This window comes from Cervus elaphus, chromosome 17 (assembly GCF_910594005.1).
Source record: "Cervus elaphus chromosome 17, mCerEla1.1, whole genome shotgun sequence".
NCBI classification, from domain to species: Eukaryota; Metazoa; Chordata; class Mammalia; order Artiodactyla; family Cervidae; genus Cervus; species Cervus elaphus.
In genome coordinates, this window is record NC_057831.1 from 21,205,136 (window position 1) to 21,222,524 (window position 17,389).

General features: G+C 48.0%; 1 protein-coding gene across 1 annotated transcript in view; it reads right to left on the reverse strand.

Moving 5' to 3' along the window:
* ARHGEF38 (Rho guanine nucleotide exchange factor 38) overlaps nt 1–17,389 on the reverse strand; it is a 147,074-nt gene that overhangs the window by 21,241 nt on the left and 108,444 nt on the right. The window contains exon 7 of the mRNA XM_043870902.1: nt 14,640–14,773. Within this exon, the coding sequence (XP_043726837.1) occupies nt 14,640–14,773 (134 nt within the window). The remainder of the gene's footprint in view (nt 1–14,639; nt 14,774–17,389) is intronic.

Genomic DNA, 17,389 nt, shown 5'->3' on the forward strand with positions numbered 1-17,389 from the left:
CCTGGCTGGATCCCAGATGATGCTAAAATAAGAGTTTCAAGGATCATGACATGAAAAATATTGCCCGGTTCCACTTCCCTATTTCCAAGCCCTCTCATGCTGTGCTATTTTGCTGGAATATGCTGCTGTCTCTTTTCTTCCCTGCAAAGTCCTGTTTATTTTTTTTTTAAGGACTTGCTCAACTGCCACCCCTGCTACAACTCCTTCCTCTAATTCCTGTTCTTTCCACTCCAGAAAATTAATTGCGCCATCCTATGTGCTCTCACTAGTTAATGATTTAAGCAATTCTCTCCATTGATGGATTGCAAGCATTGGAGAGGACGTATTTTTTCTTAATAATTACAATTTGTAACATTTACTAAACACTAACTGTGTTTTCAGACAGTTAAGGGTCTTCCTACAGTGTGGGAGACCTGGGTTCAATCCCTGGGTTGGGAAGATCCCTTGGAGAAGGAAATGGCAACCTATTCTGGTATTCTTGCATGGAGACTCCATGGACTGTGGAGTCTGGTGGGCTATGGTCCATGGGATTGGAAAGAGTCAAACATGACTGAGTGAATGACACTTCCACTTCACTTTCAAATGTGTTTTCACTTGTACTAAAACCTGTCTTCTGTTTTCTCATTTAAGTCTTACACAACCCTATGAAGTAGATACTGTGATAACCCCCATTTCAGAGATAAAGAAACAGAAGTTCCAGGAGGTGTGGCAGACATTTTGAACATTCCCCATGTTGACCTTCTACCAATAGAACCTGCACTTTTCGTTTAAGATGGACACACAGCTGCCCTGGTAGAGACAGCCCTTCCCAGGTTCCCTTGCAGCTGGTTCTGCCCTGGTAACTGGGTTACAAGGCAATTTTGGGCAAATACGATGTGAGCGGAAGTGATACATTTCATTTCTGAATCTTGGCTTAGAACATCGTCCTTGGGACTTTGACTGAAGACATGGCAGTGAGCCAGCTTTAATGAGGCAGATGAAGACAATATGTTAGGGAACAGCACAGCACAAAACTGGGAACTGGGATCCTGGAGGATCTTGTGCAGCACAGCCCATCTGGACGTTTATGAGAGACAAACAACTGACTATCTGACTTAAGCTGCTATGTTTTGGAATCTCTCTGTGACCTAATATAAGAACTTAAAGAAACTTTACCCCTGTTAATACGACTAGGATTCCAACCCAAACTGTCTGAATTTAGAACTTCTTTGCATTTGCAATCTCTAACAGTGTTGAGTACAAAGGAGTTCAATACATGTGTGATGAATGGAATAGAATCTTCCTCTTGGGTAACAGTTTTATACCCTAACTCCACCAAATATTTCACTTGAGCTGCTGACGAGTGCAAAATTGACTGATTTGAGATATATCTTTTCTACAGTCCAGCATATGCAGCTGATTTTCTGATTAACAGTGAAATGCTTCATTGCTGACAGGACATCCTCTCAAAAGATTAATGGGAAAAAATCTAATTAATTTCCCTTCAGGCTACTTTAACTACAATTCACTTTCACTTTGCAACTGGAAAATATCAGAAGTTGATGGCAAATGCATTAAAGACTGGAACAGCTTCTACAGGAACCTGTCCAGGATTAAGACCTGAGTATTGTTCCTCAATAGTATTGTCTTGGGTCAGAAGCAACATCTTAAAGAGTAGGGGAGAATTGTTTACATTACATTTACACATGCTCATGGAGGCTACAGTCTCTTCTTCAAATGAATTCCCAATTCAATTTTGTTACTATTGTCTTTAGTGGAAACATCTAGATTTTCCCAAGCGTCCCATGTTATAGTTCCACATTGAGGAGAGAGGGAGGCCTGGAATTATCTCCTCTACGCAATGGAAGAAAAGCAAGAAGTAAGTACAAGGATGATATAAGCCATGTGTTGTAAGAATACCTGTATTGGGTATGGTAGAGAATGGACAGTGTGGCCACAGGAGGAAAAGAGAATGAAGCTTGGAGGTTGATTATACTCACAGGTCCTAGAGAAGAGGTCACTTTATGTCATGCAGGATCACAGAGGAATCACTGAGGTTGGGTCATTTGGCAGAAAGGAGCAAGGAAAAAATTAATGCTAGAGTCTTTATGGGAGTTTCTGTGAGAAACCACAGAGAAAGAGCTGGGGCAGGGTAAACTTTAGGATTAGCCAGTTGGAGTAATTCCAGCAGGCTTTGGGCTATAGAATTGGTTCAGGTTGCCTGGTACCTGGCCTTGGAATGATCTAGGGCAGAGGAATATGGGCTTCATCTGTGAGCTTTAGATAAGGAGGTGGTTGTGGCTCTAGACCCAGGATTGGTTGGTCTGCAAATGAAAGAAACAGTTCCAGCTGAGTTCTTTGCTCTCTGTAAGAGTGGGTTAGCCCTACCAGAGGTGTTTTCTTTGGCCTGCAAGCTTTTTTAAGATGGCAAAACATCATAAAATACAGGAAGTATAAGATATGATTAATACATTATGCATAAAGAAGTTTTACCCGCAAGGGAGTAAGAAGTCTGCTTGTTAAAAGGTAAATAATAGTATTTTATATGCAAAATAAGATAGTGATGATGATAGCCAATATATTGAATGCTTACACATTATGTTAAGTACTTTTTAAAATACGTATCATTTCATTGTGTTAGGTAGTTAGAATAGGAAAAAGAAGTCCTAAATGGCAGTGGCTAAAAGACAAAGAGAGGAAAAAATCCTGCAAAAATGGAACAAAAGAAAACCCGAGGACAGGAGTGAGAACCTCAGGTGAAATAAACAGGCCCCCTTCTCGGCCAGCCCAATTTGCATAGGGAAGGCTCAAAGGGCGGAGTAGACAAACATATAAAAAGGGGAAGCCAAGAGGGATAGATACCTCTCCTTTAGGGTCAGCCTGCCCGCATGCTTGAGGGTGTACTATCCTTTGTTTGCCAAAGAAAACTCTGAGCTGTAACTGAGCTGTAACACTGGTCTGCCATGTCAAATCTTTGTTGTGGCAAGACTGAACTGAGGAAATTACACACTCCCCCAACAATTGAATCCTCACAACCACTTCCTGCCTTAGGTCCTACTATAATCCCCTACTATAATTTACAGATGGTTACACTGAATTTATGCACCGAAAGACAAGTATTTATTAAGTGGTAGAAGTGAGGTTCAAACCCAGGTCTGAATGACTTCAGAAGCTTTGCTCTTAATTTCTGTGCTGACGCCTGCCAATACTAACAGTGCCAAGGCTGGGATACCCTGAGTAAGTGTGTCAGGCATTCAGAAGAGAAGAGGCCACTTCTAGCTTAGTGGTCTGAAAGCTGCAAAGACTTAATGAAAAGACAAAAGACCACAGCAGCCAAACAGTGAGGTAGATAAGAAGAGTCAGAGTTGAACCAGTTGCCTCTAGTTTAAAGTAAAAATTTTGTTAGAGATGCTAACATTATGAAGAATGAAATCAGGCACAGGAAAGTGGGGGTGGGCGGGAAATACTATCTAGTATCCTAAGAACTGTTCTGCCTGCTTTTGGTTAGAGGCCCACTGTATTACCACTTCTGGGCCTTGACCTTTCTATCTTGTGATTTTCAATTTCCAGATCAATTAGCTTAAAAGTATCTGGAGTCTTTGTAAAAATACAAACTTTGAGGTTGCACGTTTGAACCAGGTGGAACCCAGGAATCTATCTTTTGGCAAGTTCCTCAGGTCATTCTTATGCACATTAAAGTTTGAGAGGCTTTGCTAATCTGAAGAAGAAATTCATAGGGCCTGGACTCCATCTCAGGCCTGTCTGTGCTGATTGTGCTCGGCCACCTCTCCAGTGGACTCTGAACTCTCTGCTTAGTGCCTGTGGGAACGACAATGGAAGGATAAGACCCCCTCCGGACAGGGGAACCTTGAAGATCATATCCAGGTTACTCATCACTTAAGAGAAAACAGACACTAATCACCCCTCCCTCCGGACACTATCTATCAGAATGTAAGCACAGGCTTATCAGTTATTAACTGGTTGGAATGTAACCGTGGGCTTATCGATTATTAACTGTTTGAACACATAACACGTGAATGATGGGGTTATTGTGATTGTATTTACCCTTCCTTTATAAGCATCAAGGGATTGGGGTGGTGGGTTTGGACACGTACACATGGGGTATAAAAGATTTTCACAAATGCTGGTCGGGGCACTTGGCTAAGAGGAGACTCTGCCTTGGGCCCGCCGGTGTAATAAACTGCACTCCACTATCTTCATTGTCCTTCTGAGTGAGTTTGTTTCCCGGAAAGCGTGGCTATAACAAATCCATTAATTGTTTATTAGGGATTGAGATGAAAGCGTTCAGGATGACACCAAAGAGTTACCCAGGAATATAATGTCTCCTGGGGGTAGGGGAAGAGGAAAGGGATAATAGTTAGGAAAAATTACACTAAGATAGGCCTCTAAACACTATAGGTGAAATAAATATAAGATGAACACAAAGGTTACTAAAAGAAATGAGGTTTTAGAAAGCAGAAAGGAGACAGCGATGAAAGGCATTGCCTTGGGTGAGATTATGTGCTAATTGGGATTCCCTGGTGGCTCAGACAGTGAAGAGTCTGCCTGCAATGCGGGAGACCCAGGTTCGATCCCTGGGTCGGGACAGATCCCCTGGAGAAGGAAATGGCAATCCACTCTAGTACTCTTGTCTGTAAAATCCCATGGACAGAGGAGCCTAACAGGCTACAGTCCATGGGGTTGCAAAGACTTGGACGTGACTGAGGAGCAACCAAATAGGAAAAGGAATACTTCAAGGCTGTATATTGTCACCCTGCTTATTTAACTTATATGCAGAGTACATCATGAGAAACACTGGGCTGGAAGAAGCACAAGCTGGAATTAAGATTGCTGGGAGAAATATCAATAACCTCAGATATGCAGGTGACACCACCCTTATGGCAGAAAGTAAAGAGGAACTAAAAAGCCTCTTGATGAAAGTGAAAGAGGAGAGTCGAAAAGTTGGCTTAAAGCTCAGCATTCAGAAAACTAAGATCATGGCATCTGGCCCCATCACCTCATGGGAAATAGATGGGGAGACAGTGGAAACAGTGTCAGACTTTATTTTTTTGGGCTCCAAAATCACTGCAGATGGTGACTGCAGCCATGAAATTAAAAGACGCTTACTCCTTGGAAGGAAAGTGATGACCAACCTGAAAGGTCGGGGCATGCCCCCGGGAAAGTGCTACAAGGCAAATTCCGGAGGCTGGCTAAACTTTCAGGGGCTGGCCCCCTGCAGCCTGGTCCAATCAGGTACCAACACAGCCCTCGGACACTGACCACCGCTGTAGCCCGCGCTTTCTTCCTTATATGAAAAGACCTGGCCTGGACGCCCTGCCCGGACTATAAAACCCCTCCCCACCCCTCATACCTTGCAGACTCCCTTTGTCTCCTCACTCACCAGCCCCCCGGGAGTTCTGCCCGAGAGCGAGAGCGACGCTTAATAAAAAGGCCTTTACCACCGGTCCTTAGAGGCGGCTTTTTCTTTCTCCCTCGGCGTTTTCTAACATCTGGCGCCCAACGTGGGGCTCGAGTTGAGGGGCCCCCGGCACTCGCCGTTGGGGCCCCCCCTCGAGCTCCACCGCCGCGGTAGCCCCGGACCCAGGCGGCTGACCAACCCCCCGGACGGCAGGATACGGGGTAAGTCCCTTCGGCTTTGGGGCCTGCCTTCCCTGGCGATCACTTCCTAGGGCTCCGTAACCAGTGCGCACTTACTGGGCCCTCCCGGTCACCAGCCAGTGGGGAGACGTCCCCAGCGGCTGAGTAGACCTCCGGCTTCGGCCTTTCCGGGTCCCTGCGGCCGTGAGGAAGACGTTCCCCGCGACTACACGGACCTCCGGCTCCCCTCGACTCGTCCGAAGATGTTCGGACAGCGGGGGTTGCCTCCACGCCCCGTGGTCGCCATGGGATCGACAGCCTCCAAACCCGATCCCCAATACTCCACCCCCTTAGAGTGCCTGCTAGCTAACCTGCGGACTCTAGGGCTAAAGAGAGATATCCGTCCCAAGCAGCTCACTTTTCTGTGCTCACAGGCCTGGCCTCAGTATTCCCTAGATAATGGCTCACAATGGCCAGCCACAGGGACACTAGACTTTGACGTCCTCCGTGATTTGGATAATTACTGCCGGAGAACGGGAAAATGGTCTGAGGTCCCCTATGTTCAGGCCTTTTGGGCTTTGCGCTCTCGCCCCACCCTGTGCACTACGTGTGCTCCTAGCCAGATCCTACTCACCATGGCCCCCCCGACTCCACCCTCCCGAGCTAAGCCAACCCCTCCCGCTTCTGAGTCCTCTGCTTTCTCTGTTCCCCCAGAAGATCTGGTGGCCCCCCCTCCCTACGCCTCTCCCACGGCCCCCTCCCCTTCCTCTCCGGTTCCTACTCCCTCCCCTTCCACTCCGGCCCCTCCTACCTCTTCCCCCTCCTCTCCGGCCCCTCCTAACCCCTCCCCCTCTAACCCTACTCCGGCCTCTTTTGCTCCTGTTCCCGCCCCTGAGGCTTCACCGCCGGCCCCAGATTCTCCGGCCATTAGCCCTATCTTGTATCCTCCCCTTCCCCCCGTCACTCCCTACTCGTCTCCGGTTAGCTCCCACACCCGCTCCCATAGCAACCCTCCAGGGGCCTCCCCGCCCCCTCCCCCAGCCCCGCTACTCCCTCTGCGGCAAGTGGCCGGAGCCGAGGGCCTGGCCCAGGTCCACGTCCCCTTCTCTCTCCAGGACTTAGCACAGATTGAGGCCAAGCTGGGATCCTTTTCCTCCAACCCCACTCAGTACATTAAGCAGTTTACTGGTCTGACCCGTGCCTATGCCTTAACATGGCAGGACATATATGTCATCCTGGGATCTACCACCACCCCCGAGGAGAGGCAGGCCATTTGGACGGCAGCCAGGGCTAAGGCCGACCAGCGGCATAGTGCCAACCCCTCCCCCGAGCGCCCCCCGGGAGCTCAGGCAGTTCCTGACACCGACCCTGATTGGAACTACCAGGAAGGGGGTGGCGGCCAGCTGCGGGTACGCTATATGATAGAGTGTCTCCTTGATGGGATGGAAACGTCCTCTCATAAAGTGGTAAACCTCCTCAAACTAGATGAGGTGACTCAGGGGCCCGATGAAAACCCAGCCATGTTTCTTAATCGGCTGACTGAGGCCCTTGTTCAATACACCAGACTGTCCCCTGAGTCCCCCATGGGGGCAGCTACCTTGGCCAATCGTTTTATCTCCCAATCCGCACCTGACATCCGAAAAAAACTGGCCAAGGCTGAGGATGGCCCTCAGACCCCTATTCGAGACCTGGTAAAAATGGCCTTTAAAGTTTATAACGCCCGTGAAGAAACTGCTGAGGCCAGCCGAAAGGCAAGGCTCAAACAAAAGGCCGAATTTCAGGCAAGCCTCCTAAACCAGCAAACCCAGGCCTTGGTAGCAGCCCTCCGGCCGGCGGCGGGCTCGGGGCCCCAAAACCCCCCTCCGGGGGCCTGCTTCAAGTGCGGCCAAGAAGGACACTGGGCCAAGATGTGCCCCAATCCGCGGCCTCCTTCCAAGCCATGCCCGTTGTGCAAACAACGAGGACACTGGGCTAGTGACTGTCCCCGGGCCTCTCGGGCTCCGACCTCTAGGGGCTGGAGACCAGAGCGCCCCAGGGAGACCTCCTGCCCTCCTCCGGCCTCGGAACTGCTGAGCTTCAATGATGACTGATGCCGCCCAGACTCGGGGACCCCAATAACCCAAGCCGAGCCTAGGGTAACGCTCCAGGTAGCGGGTAAGTCCATCAACTTTCTAGTTGATACGGGGGCTACCTATTCGGTCCTTTCCTCTTTCGGGGGCACTTTACGTCCTTCCCAGGTTTCGGTTATGGGCATTGACGGCCAACCCTCGTGTCCACTCCAAACCCAACCACTGTTCTGCCAATTAGATTCCTGCCTATTTACCCACTCCTTTTTGGTCATCCCCTCCTGCCCTACTCCTCTCTTGGGAAGAGATATACTCGCTAAGCTGAAGGCCACTCTTCACCTGACTCCAGGATCGGCTCCCACGTCAGGGGCCTTCCTAATGTTACTTGTTGACCCCCCAACCTCTTCTGTTAATCCTGAGGTCTGGGACACCCGAGTCCCGGTGGTGGCTCGGCACCACCCTCCAGTCCTCATCCGGCTAAGAGACCCCACCTGCTTCCCAGCCAGGCCCCAGTTTCCTTTGTCTACTCATAACCTCAGGGGACTAAAGCCCATCATCGACCGTCTCAGAGGACAGGGTCTTTTGATCCCCACGACTTCCCCCTGTAACACACCCATCCTTCCTGTTCGAAAGGCTTCAGGAGACTACCGGCTAGTGCAGGATCTCCGCCTGATCAACGCGGCGGTGGTCCCTGCCCATCCACTTGTCCCTAACCCCTACACTCTCCTTTCTTCCATACCTCCCAAAACCTCTCATTTTACCGTCATTGACCTCAAAGATGCCTTTTTTACCATCCCACTCCACCCCGACTGCCAATTCCTCTTTGCTTTTACCTGGACTGACCCCGACACTCAGCTTACCACCCAGCTCACATGGACTGTACTCCCTCAGGGGTTCAGAGACAGTCCCCATTACTTCGGACAGGCTCTGTCCCGAGACCTGGCCAGATGCTCGCTCCGCCCTAGCACCCTCCTCCAATATGTAGACGACCTGCTCCTTTGCAGCCCCTCAGAAAAAACCTCCCGACAACATTCTGCAACTCTTCTTAATTTCCTTGGCTCCCAGGGTTACAGAGCCTCACAATCCAAGGCCCAACTGACTCAGACTTCTGTTGTCTATCTAGGCCTCAAAATCACCCCTACCACTAAGGCCCTGACGGCAGATCGGTGTAGCCTCCTCAGGTCCATCTGTCCTCCGGCCAACGGAGACCAGATATTGTCCTTCCTAGGACTGATGGGGTTCTTCCGACACTGGGTCCCAAACTACGCCACCCTGGCCAAACCCCTATATGCCGCTGCTAAAGAGACTCCCACAGGACCACTGTCTTCCCCCACTGAAGTGACTAAGGCCTTCCACGCTTTACGCTCAACCCTATTGGCTGCACCCCCTCTCTTTCTCCCAAATCCCAACTATCCACACCATCTATACACTGATGAAAAGGGAGGGATAGCCTTTGGAGCCCTGGTGCAACCGATTGGCCCCGAACTGCTGCCTGTTGCTTACATATCCAAACAACTTGACCCCACAGCCAGGGGATGGTTCCCCTGCCTGCGGGCACTAGCGGCAGCAGCAACATTGTACGCTGATGCTAAAAAGCTGATTCATGGTCAGCCCCTGACCATCTTCTCACCTCATCGCCTTGGCGATCTTTTAGCCTCTAGATTTCTCTCTGACCTCAGCGAATCCAGGCTCCAGCAGTTTCACCTGGTATTTTTGGACAATCCGCAAGTTTCCGTGAGTCGTTCTCCACAATTAAACCCGCTTTCTTCGTTGCCCTCCCTCCCCCTCTCCTCAGAACCCCCAGCCCACTTATGCTCAGAGGTCCTTGAGTCCCTTATGCAACCACCTCACAACCTGTTTTCCGAACCTCTACCAGATCCAGAGCTAACTTTGTTCGTCGATGGGAGCTCAAAGCGAGATCCTGATGGAAACCGAAGGGCGGCTTATGCTGTGGTAACCACCCGAGAAGTCCTGGAGGCTCAGCCCTTGCCACCCGGGACGACCTCTCAAAAGGCTGAACTAACAGCCCTAACTAGAGCCTTACACCTAGCAAAAGAAAAAAGGGCCAATATTTACACAGACTCCAAATATGCCTTCTTGATTGCCCATTCTCACGCGGCAATCTGGAAAGAGCGGGGCTTCCTGACCACTAAAGGATCCCCCATCTGTAATGCCCCCCACATTATTCGACTGTTAGATGCCTTATCTCTGCCCAAAGAGGTCGCTATCATACACTGCAAGGGACACCAAAATACTCATGACAGTGTCGCTCTGGGTAATAATATGGCAGATCAAGTGGCTCGACAAATCACCTTACAACAAGCCCCCGAGCCCTTGCTGACTTTGAGATCCACCCTCAACCCAGATTATTCCAGCGAAGAAGCCAGAGCCTTGCTGGCACAGGAAGGGGCTCAGAGGCACCCGTCGGGATGGATACTACTCCATAATAAACCGGTGCTTCCTGAGCGCCAGGCTAAGGCCATAATATCCCAAATCCACAATACCCTCCACATCGGGCCAAGGGCTCTCTTTTCCTTTCTCAGCCCTGTCTTTTCTCCCCTACATCTCAGACAGACCATATATGCGGTCCACCGCTCCTGCCTAACCTGTGCTTCCACCTCTCCTCAAGGAGGACTCCGACCCCCACAGGAGACTCACCAGCTAAGGGGACATATGCCCGGGCAGGATTGGCAGATAGACTTCACCCACATGCCCAGACATCGAACCTACCGCTATCTGCTGGTCTTGGTGGATACCTTTTCAGGATGGGTCGAGGCCTTCCCCACCGCCCGAGAGACGGCAGCGGCGGTGACAGAAGTCTTGACGACCCATCTCATTCCCAGATTTGGGTTGCCAAACTCCCTCCAGTCTGACAATGGGCCTGCATTTATCTCACAGATCTCCCAGCAGGTGGCTACGGCTCTGGGCATCGACTGGCATCTCCACATCCCCTATCGGCCCCAATCGTCAGGCAAAGTAGAACGGGTGAACGGCATCATCAAGACGCACCTGACCAAGCTTGCCTCAGAACTGCGGCTGTCTTGGGTCGACCTCCTTCCTCTGGCGCTCACTCGCATTCGCACCACACCACACTCCAAAACAGGTTTGACCCCTTTTGAACTGCTCTACGGCAGGCCCTATCTCCTGACTCACCTCCCAGAGGGAGAGGCTCCCCCACTTGCGGGGTACCTCCCCCTCTTCTCCCTCCTACGATCCTTGCTGAGAGAACACGCAAACCGGGTCCTGCCACAACCGACAGACGACGAGGGGCCAACTCAGCCTCTGGCCCCGGGAGATCAGGTACTGCTAAAAACCTTGAGTCCCCGCCTGCTACAACCTCGCTGGACGGGGCCCCATACTGTAATCCTCACCACTCCCACGGCAGCCAAACTGCTGGGACACGAGCCCTGGTATCACCTGACCCGGCTCAAACGAGCTCCCCCGGGTCTCCCAGAGACAGGGGCGGCCCCGGCCCAGGCCCCTCCTCCCAATTACTCCTACCACTCCACCCTCACGGGGCCGACCAAACTGACCATCACCCGAACCCCTCTGTCGTCAATCCCAAAATAATTGGGGGACCACATCCTGATATCCGATGCTGACCTGGCATCACCCGCTGTGGCTGCTAACAATCACAGCTCTGGCCATACTTTTTGCCATTAGATTAGCGGCCGCGGCCCCCCGCAATTGGTCCTCCATTCTTCGACTGTCCCTGGCCCTCACATACCTAGCCATCTGCTTCCTACTCCTGGGGTGCTATTCCCTTGGGACACCCTGACCTGGTTACCGGCTCCATCCCTACGAGACCCACGAGGCTGGTTGTCCGCCACACCCCCTTCACCCCAACCTCAGAACAATGCGGGACTCTCTACTCTGGGTTACTCTGGGGGTACTGGGGGTCCTGGAAAAAGGGGGGCACACCTACCAAAACCCCCACCAGCCTTTTCAAGTCACATGGATCTTAAAAAATGGAGAGACCTACGAAGAGCTAAACCGGACCACAGCCACCCAACCGAAAGATAAGTGGTGGCCGGACTTATATTTTAACCTTACAAAATTAATCGAACAATCAGGATACTCCAAGTGTAGGGTCAGGTCTCTCGGGTTTTATGCCTGCCCGGGACATCAGCGAGAAAACATAAAAACCTGTGGGGGAATGGTGAGCCGCTACTGTAAATCCTGGGGCTGTGTTACTTCCAATGATGGGTATCGGAAGTGGTCGGTGACCAGGCCAGACCTGATCAATATGTCCTTCACGGGTCCTCTTCCAAAATCAGATTGGCAGGGACGACCCTCCAACCCAGGGCAATGCAGCGACCAGATCCGACTATCATTCACACAGCAGGGACGGACTGAAAATAGATGGATTTCCGGGCTGTCCTGGGGGGTAGTGATATATGATACCTATGGTACGGGAAGCAATAGTGCAACATTGTATGTTCAGCAAGTCCTACAACCCGCCCAGACCCAAGTTATGGGGCCCAACCAGATTATTACACCCCCCCGCCCCTCACCACAAGGGACAAATGCCGCAAATGTTGTGACCTCGCCTACCCCTACCCCCTCTCTTCAGCTAACCCAGACAGACCCACCAGAAACCCAAGAACCCCTGTGGGCCTTGATCAAAGAAACCTACGGGGCCCTTAACCACTCCAATCCTAATGCGACTCAATCCTGCTGGCTTTGTTACACCTCACACCCACCTTACTACGAGGCCGTGGGTTTAAATGCCACCTACAACTTATCCACTCTCTCTAACCCACCACAGTGCTCTTGGGGAGACCGCAAGGTGGGCCTTACCATGAAACAAGTATGGGGTTCGGGGACCTGCTTAGGCACGGTTCCTACAGATAAACAAACCCTGTGTGCCCAGACTGACAATGACACCAACTTCACCGACAAGACCTACGTCATTCCCGAAATCGGGGGGTGGTGGATATGCTCACGGACTGGGCTGACGCCCTGTCTCCATTTGGCTGTCTTCGACCACAGCAGAGAATTCTGTGTCATGGTAGTAGTAGTACCCAAGATTACATACCACCCAGAGGAGGTCCTCTACAACTTTTGGGACCAAGATACCCCAGCTCCCAGACATAAGAGGGAGCCCGTTACAGCTATTACTCTAGCAACACTGTTCGCCCTGGGGGCGGCTGGAACGGGCACGGGCATTGCTTCCCTGACTACACAACATCAGGGCCTAATCACCCTGAGAGTCGCCATTGATGAAGACATTGCACGAATAGAAAAGTCTATGATGGCCTTGGAAAAATCCCTAACCTCTTTGTCAGAAGTGGTGTTACAGAACAGACGAGGCCTAGACCTGATTTTTTTACAACAAGGGGGCCTCTGTGCAGCCCTCAAAGAAGAGTGTTGCTTTTACGCAGACCATACAGGGGTAGTGAGAGAGTCCATGGCCAAAGTAAGAGAAGGACTAGAGCGCAGAAAGAGGGAACGGGAAGCCCAGCAAGGTTGGTTCGAATCATGGTTCCAAAACTCCCCCTGGCTGACCACCCTGCTCTCGACCTTAATGGGACCACTCATAATCCTCTTGTTGCTCTTAACTTTCGGGCCCTGTCTCTTAAATAAGCTCTTGGCCTTCGTCAAACAGCGGCTCAACACGGTTCAGCTGATGGTATTGCGACAGCAGTACCAAGGGCTTCCAACGGACACTCTGTGACAAAATTAACGGCAGACGCTCCCTGTCATCCCGGCCACACCCTACCCCTCGCCGCCCCCGTTCAGCAGGAAGAAGCCAGAGAGAACCGGCGCCCCTTGTCCTATAACTAAAAGGCCGGGATGAAAGGTCGGGGCATGCCCCCGGGAAAGTGCTACAAGGCAAATTCCGGAGGCTGGCTAAACTTTCAGGGGCTGGCCCCCTGCAGCCTGGTCCAATCAGGTACCAACACAGCCCTCGGACACTGACCACCGCTGTAGCCCGCGCTTTCTTCCTTATATGAAAAGACCTGGCCTGGACGCCCTGCCCGGACTATAAAACCCCTCCCCACCCCTCATACCTTGCAGACTCCCTTTGTCTCCTCACTCACCAGCCCCCTGGGAGTTCTGCCCGAGAGCGAGAGCGACGCTTAATAAAAAGGCCTTTACCACCGGTCCTTAGAGGCGGCTTTTTCTTTCTCCCTCGGCGTTTTCTAACACAACCTAGATAGCATATTAAAAAGCAGAGACATTACTTTGCCAACAAAGGTCCGTCTGGTCAAGGCTATGGTTTTTCCAGTGGTCATGTATGGATGTGAGAGTTGGACTGTGAAGCTCCGAAAAATTGATGCTTTTGAACTGTGGTGTTGGAGAAGACTCTTGAGAGTCCCTTGGACTGCCAGGAGATCCAGCCAGTCCATCCTGAAGGAGATAAGTCTTGGGTGTTCATTGGAAGGACTGATGCTGAAGCTGAAACTTCAATACTTTGGCCACCTCATGAGAAGAGTTGACTCATTGGAAAAGACCCTGATGCTGGGAGGGATTGGGGGCAGGAGGAGAAGGGGACGACAGAGGATGAGATAGCTGGATGGCATCACCAACTCAATGGGCATGAGTTTGAGTAAACTCCGGGAGTTTATGATGGACAGGGAGGCCTGGCATGCTGCTATTCATGGGGTCGCAAAGAGTCTGAGACGACTGAACTGAACTGAACTGAGGAGCAACTTCACTTTCTTTCATGTGCTAATTGATGGTATCAGGACTCCTGGGGCGTTCTTTGTTGATCCCTGTCCTGTCCTTATCTCTCCTTTGTCCTCTTCATGAATGGAAGCACCACAGCTAAAATAGAATCAAAACTACCCCCCTCCACCACCACCCAAAGAAATATCCTACAAGAAGGAGGTAGGGAGGGGGAGAGAGAGAAAAAAGGAACAGCATTGGGCAGTTACCTTGATTGTTGAAGTGTTCCAGAAACAGCTCTGATAACAATAAAAGGAAATCTCACAAAAGTATCAGCGTTCGTGTTGCCCAGGAAAATGTATGTGGCCCAAGAAGAAAAATTACCTGTGATTCTCCTCTTGTCAGAATCTTTAGATGATTTGTCACTCTTTTTGATTTCTTGCTAATTGAATGAATATTTAGTTTAGACAATTTATCTTTAAGTGATTCTTCCTCATCATTCTTCTTGTATTTCAGGACTGAAATGGAAGAAGGTGAAACATATATGAACACATGTGGTACAGACAGTGTGTGTTTCATCCAAAGTATTTAAGAATAATTAAAATAAAATTTATTTATTTAAAATAAAATAAAATTTAATAATTAAAATTAAAAAAAATAAGTATTTAAAAATAATCTCGGCTTATGCTCCAGTCGCTCTGCCCCATCACAGCTCCAGCTGCCAACCCCACTGACCTTCAGAAATTGTCCTAGGACTTGAGTTCCTCAAAGCCCAACTGCATTTACCTCCCACATTAGAGAAATTCCTGATACTGGGGGGGATAATAAGCTCTTTTCTCTCTTCTTAGATACTACACTTGTTATTTGGGATCTCCAGAATGAAGCATCAAGACCTAACTAGTGGAAAGACAACTGCAGCCAACATAAGACCTCATATCCACCCTACAATTGTCTCCACTAGCTGAGAGAGTTAAGGTAAGTTGAGCCATCCCTCTGAGCTTTACTTTTTTATCTTTAAAATTATTTTCCCTCTCATATTGTTCAAAATGTTAAATATCCCCAACCTTCAGCTTTGGTAAGGATGTGGTGAGAGTGGCATGCTAATACACTGTTGATGAAGAGTAAATCAATATAGTTTTTGTAGAGAATAATTTGGCAGAACCTTAAATATAAAAATAATCTATGACCAGGAAGTCCATGTAGAGAAATATACTTCCCATCATCAAGCCTACAAGATTTTATTTGCTAGAGCATTTTTCCTAACAGCAGAATATTGGAAACAATCTAAAAGTTTATCCATAGAGGTATAGTTTAATAAATTATGACACATTTTTAAATGGAATACTATGGAGCCATTTAAAAGAAGACCATATTAACTTGAAAATTGTTCTTGATATACAATTAAGTTTTTTGAAAGACCCAGAAAACAGTAGTGTCTTACATGTTGCAGAAGGAAGGGAAGAAGGAGAAGAGAGAGAGAGATGCAAGAAAATAGAAAAAAAAAGACATAGAAATTCTGAAGAAAACTTACTAAAATATTAGCTATGCAAACTAGAACCATGAAAGGAGAAAACTTTTCCTCATTAAAACTTTGAAATTTGAAGATTAAGCAAACAGCAAAGTTAATATAATATAACAGCTATTGTCCATCTCCCAGCTTTATCAAACCTTCACATTTTGCCTTGTTTCCAATCTTTTTATTTAAAAGCAATCACATAATAGTTGAGCTTCTCTGATCCCCATCTTTGATCACTAAAGGAAATGGTGATCCTTAATTATGGGCTCTATTATATCTGTATTTATATTCATGCCTTTACTTTGTAGGTATGTAGTCATAAACCATATAGTATTATTTTGAATATTTTCAATCTTTCTAAAAACAGTACCATATCACATTCATTCTTCTGTCACTTACTAGTTTACTTTTTAAAAAAAATTCAGCATTGTGTTTTCAAGATTTATCCAACTGATACATGTACTTTAATTTTATGTTCTTATGGTATCATAGTTTATAATACATAGTTTATCTATCTGAATTAATATGGAAGTCACCCTCCATTTTCTTTGTTTGCTTGTTTCTTTCTTTCTTTGTTTTCCTTTTGCTAGTTATGAACTAGCTAGTTATTTGCTAGTTCATAATTTTCAATTAGTAATTCATAATTTTGCTAATTATGAACAATGCTAGTTATTTGTATACTTCTCCAAGAGCATGTGAGCCAGTTTCTCAAATATCTAGAAACTGATTTTCTGTGTCTTGGGTGTATGCATTTTAAACTTAGTATTATCAAATTGTTCTCCAAAGTGGTGATTCCAATTTACATCCTTCTGTTCAGTTCAATTCAGTCGCTCAGTCACATCTGACTCTTTGCAACCCCACAGATTGCAGCACACCAGGCTTCTCTGTCCATCACCAACTACTGGAGCTTACTCAAACTCATGTCCATTGAGTTGGTGATGCCATCCAACCATCTCATCTTTATCTCCTCCTTTCATTCTTTCTCAGCATCAGGGTCTTTTCCATTGAGTCAGTTCTTCGCATCAGGTAGCCAAAGTATTGCAGTTTCAGCTTCAGTATCAGTCCTTCCAATGAATATTCAGGACTGATTTCCTTTAGGATTTACATTCTTACCTGCAAACTAATATTCAGCCCTTAACATTATTCACTAAAAATCTCATTGCCAATCTGATGGGCTGGAAACACTTGTCATTATGTTTTTAATTTGCATTTCCCTGGTTACTAATGGATCTTAGCATTTAGAAATGTATTGTCTTTTTCTGTGAGTTGTTCATTTTTATTATTAACATTTTTTGTATTAGAATGTTTTTATTATTTATTTAGTATCAATAGTTATATATCCTAGATAGTAATTCTTTGTCTATGGTCTATTTTTTTACGGCATGTTTTGTTCTACAACTTTCCCTTTTCACTCTATGCTCTTCTTTACAGTTACAATTTATTAATACAAATACGTACAATTTTTTAAATAAAAATTAGAAAATAAAGGCAATAAGAATAAACACAGTGGTTGGATCAATTAGCTCCACAGTTCTACCATTGCTCTAATTGTTGAACTGAGATTTAGAGTTAGAGCTACAAAGCCAATTAAGAATTTATGGACACAAATCACATTGAG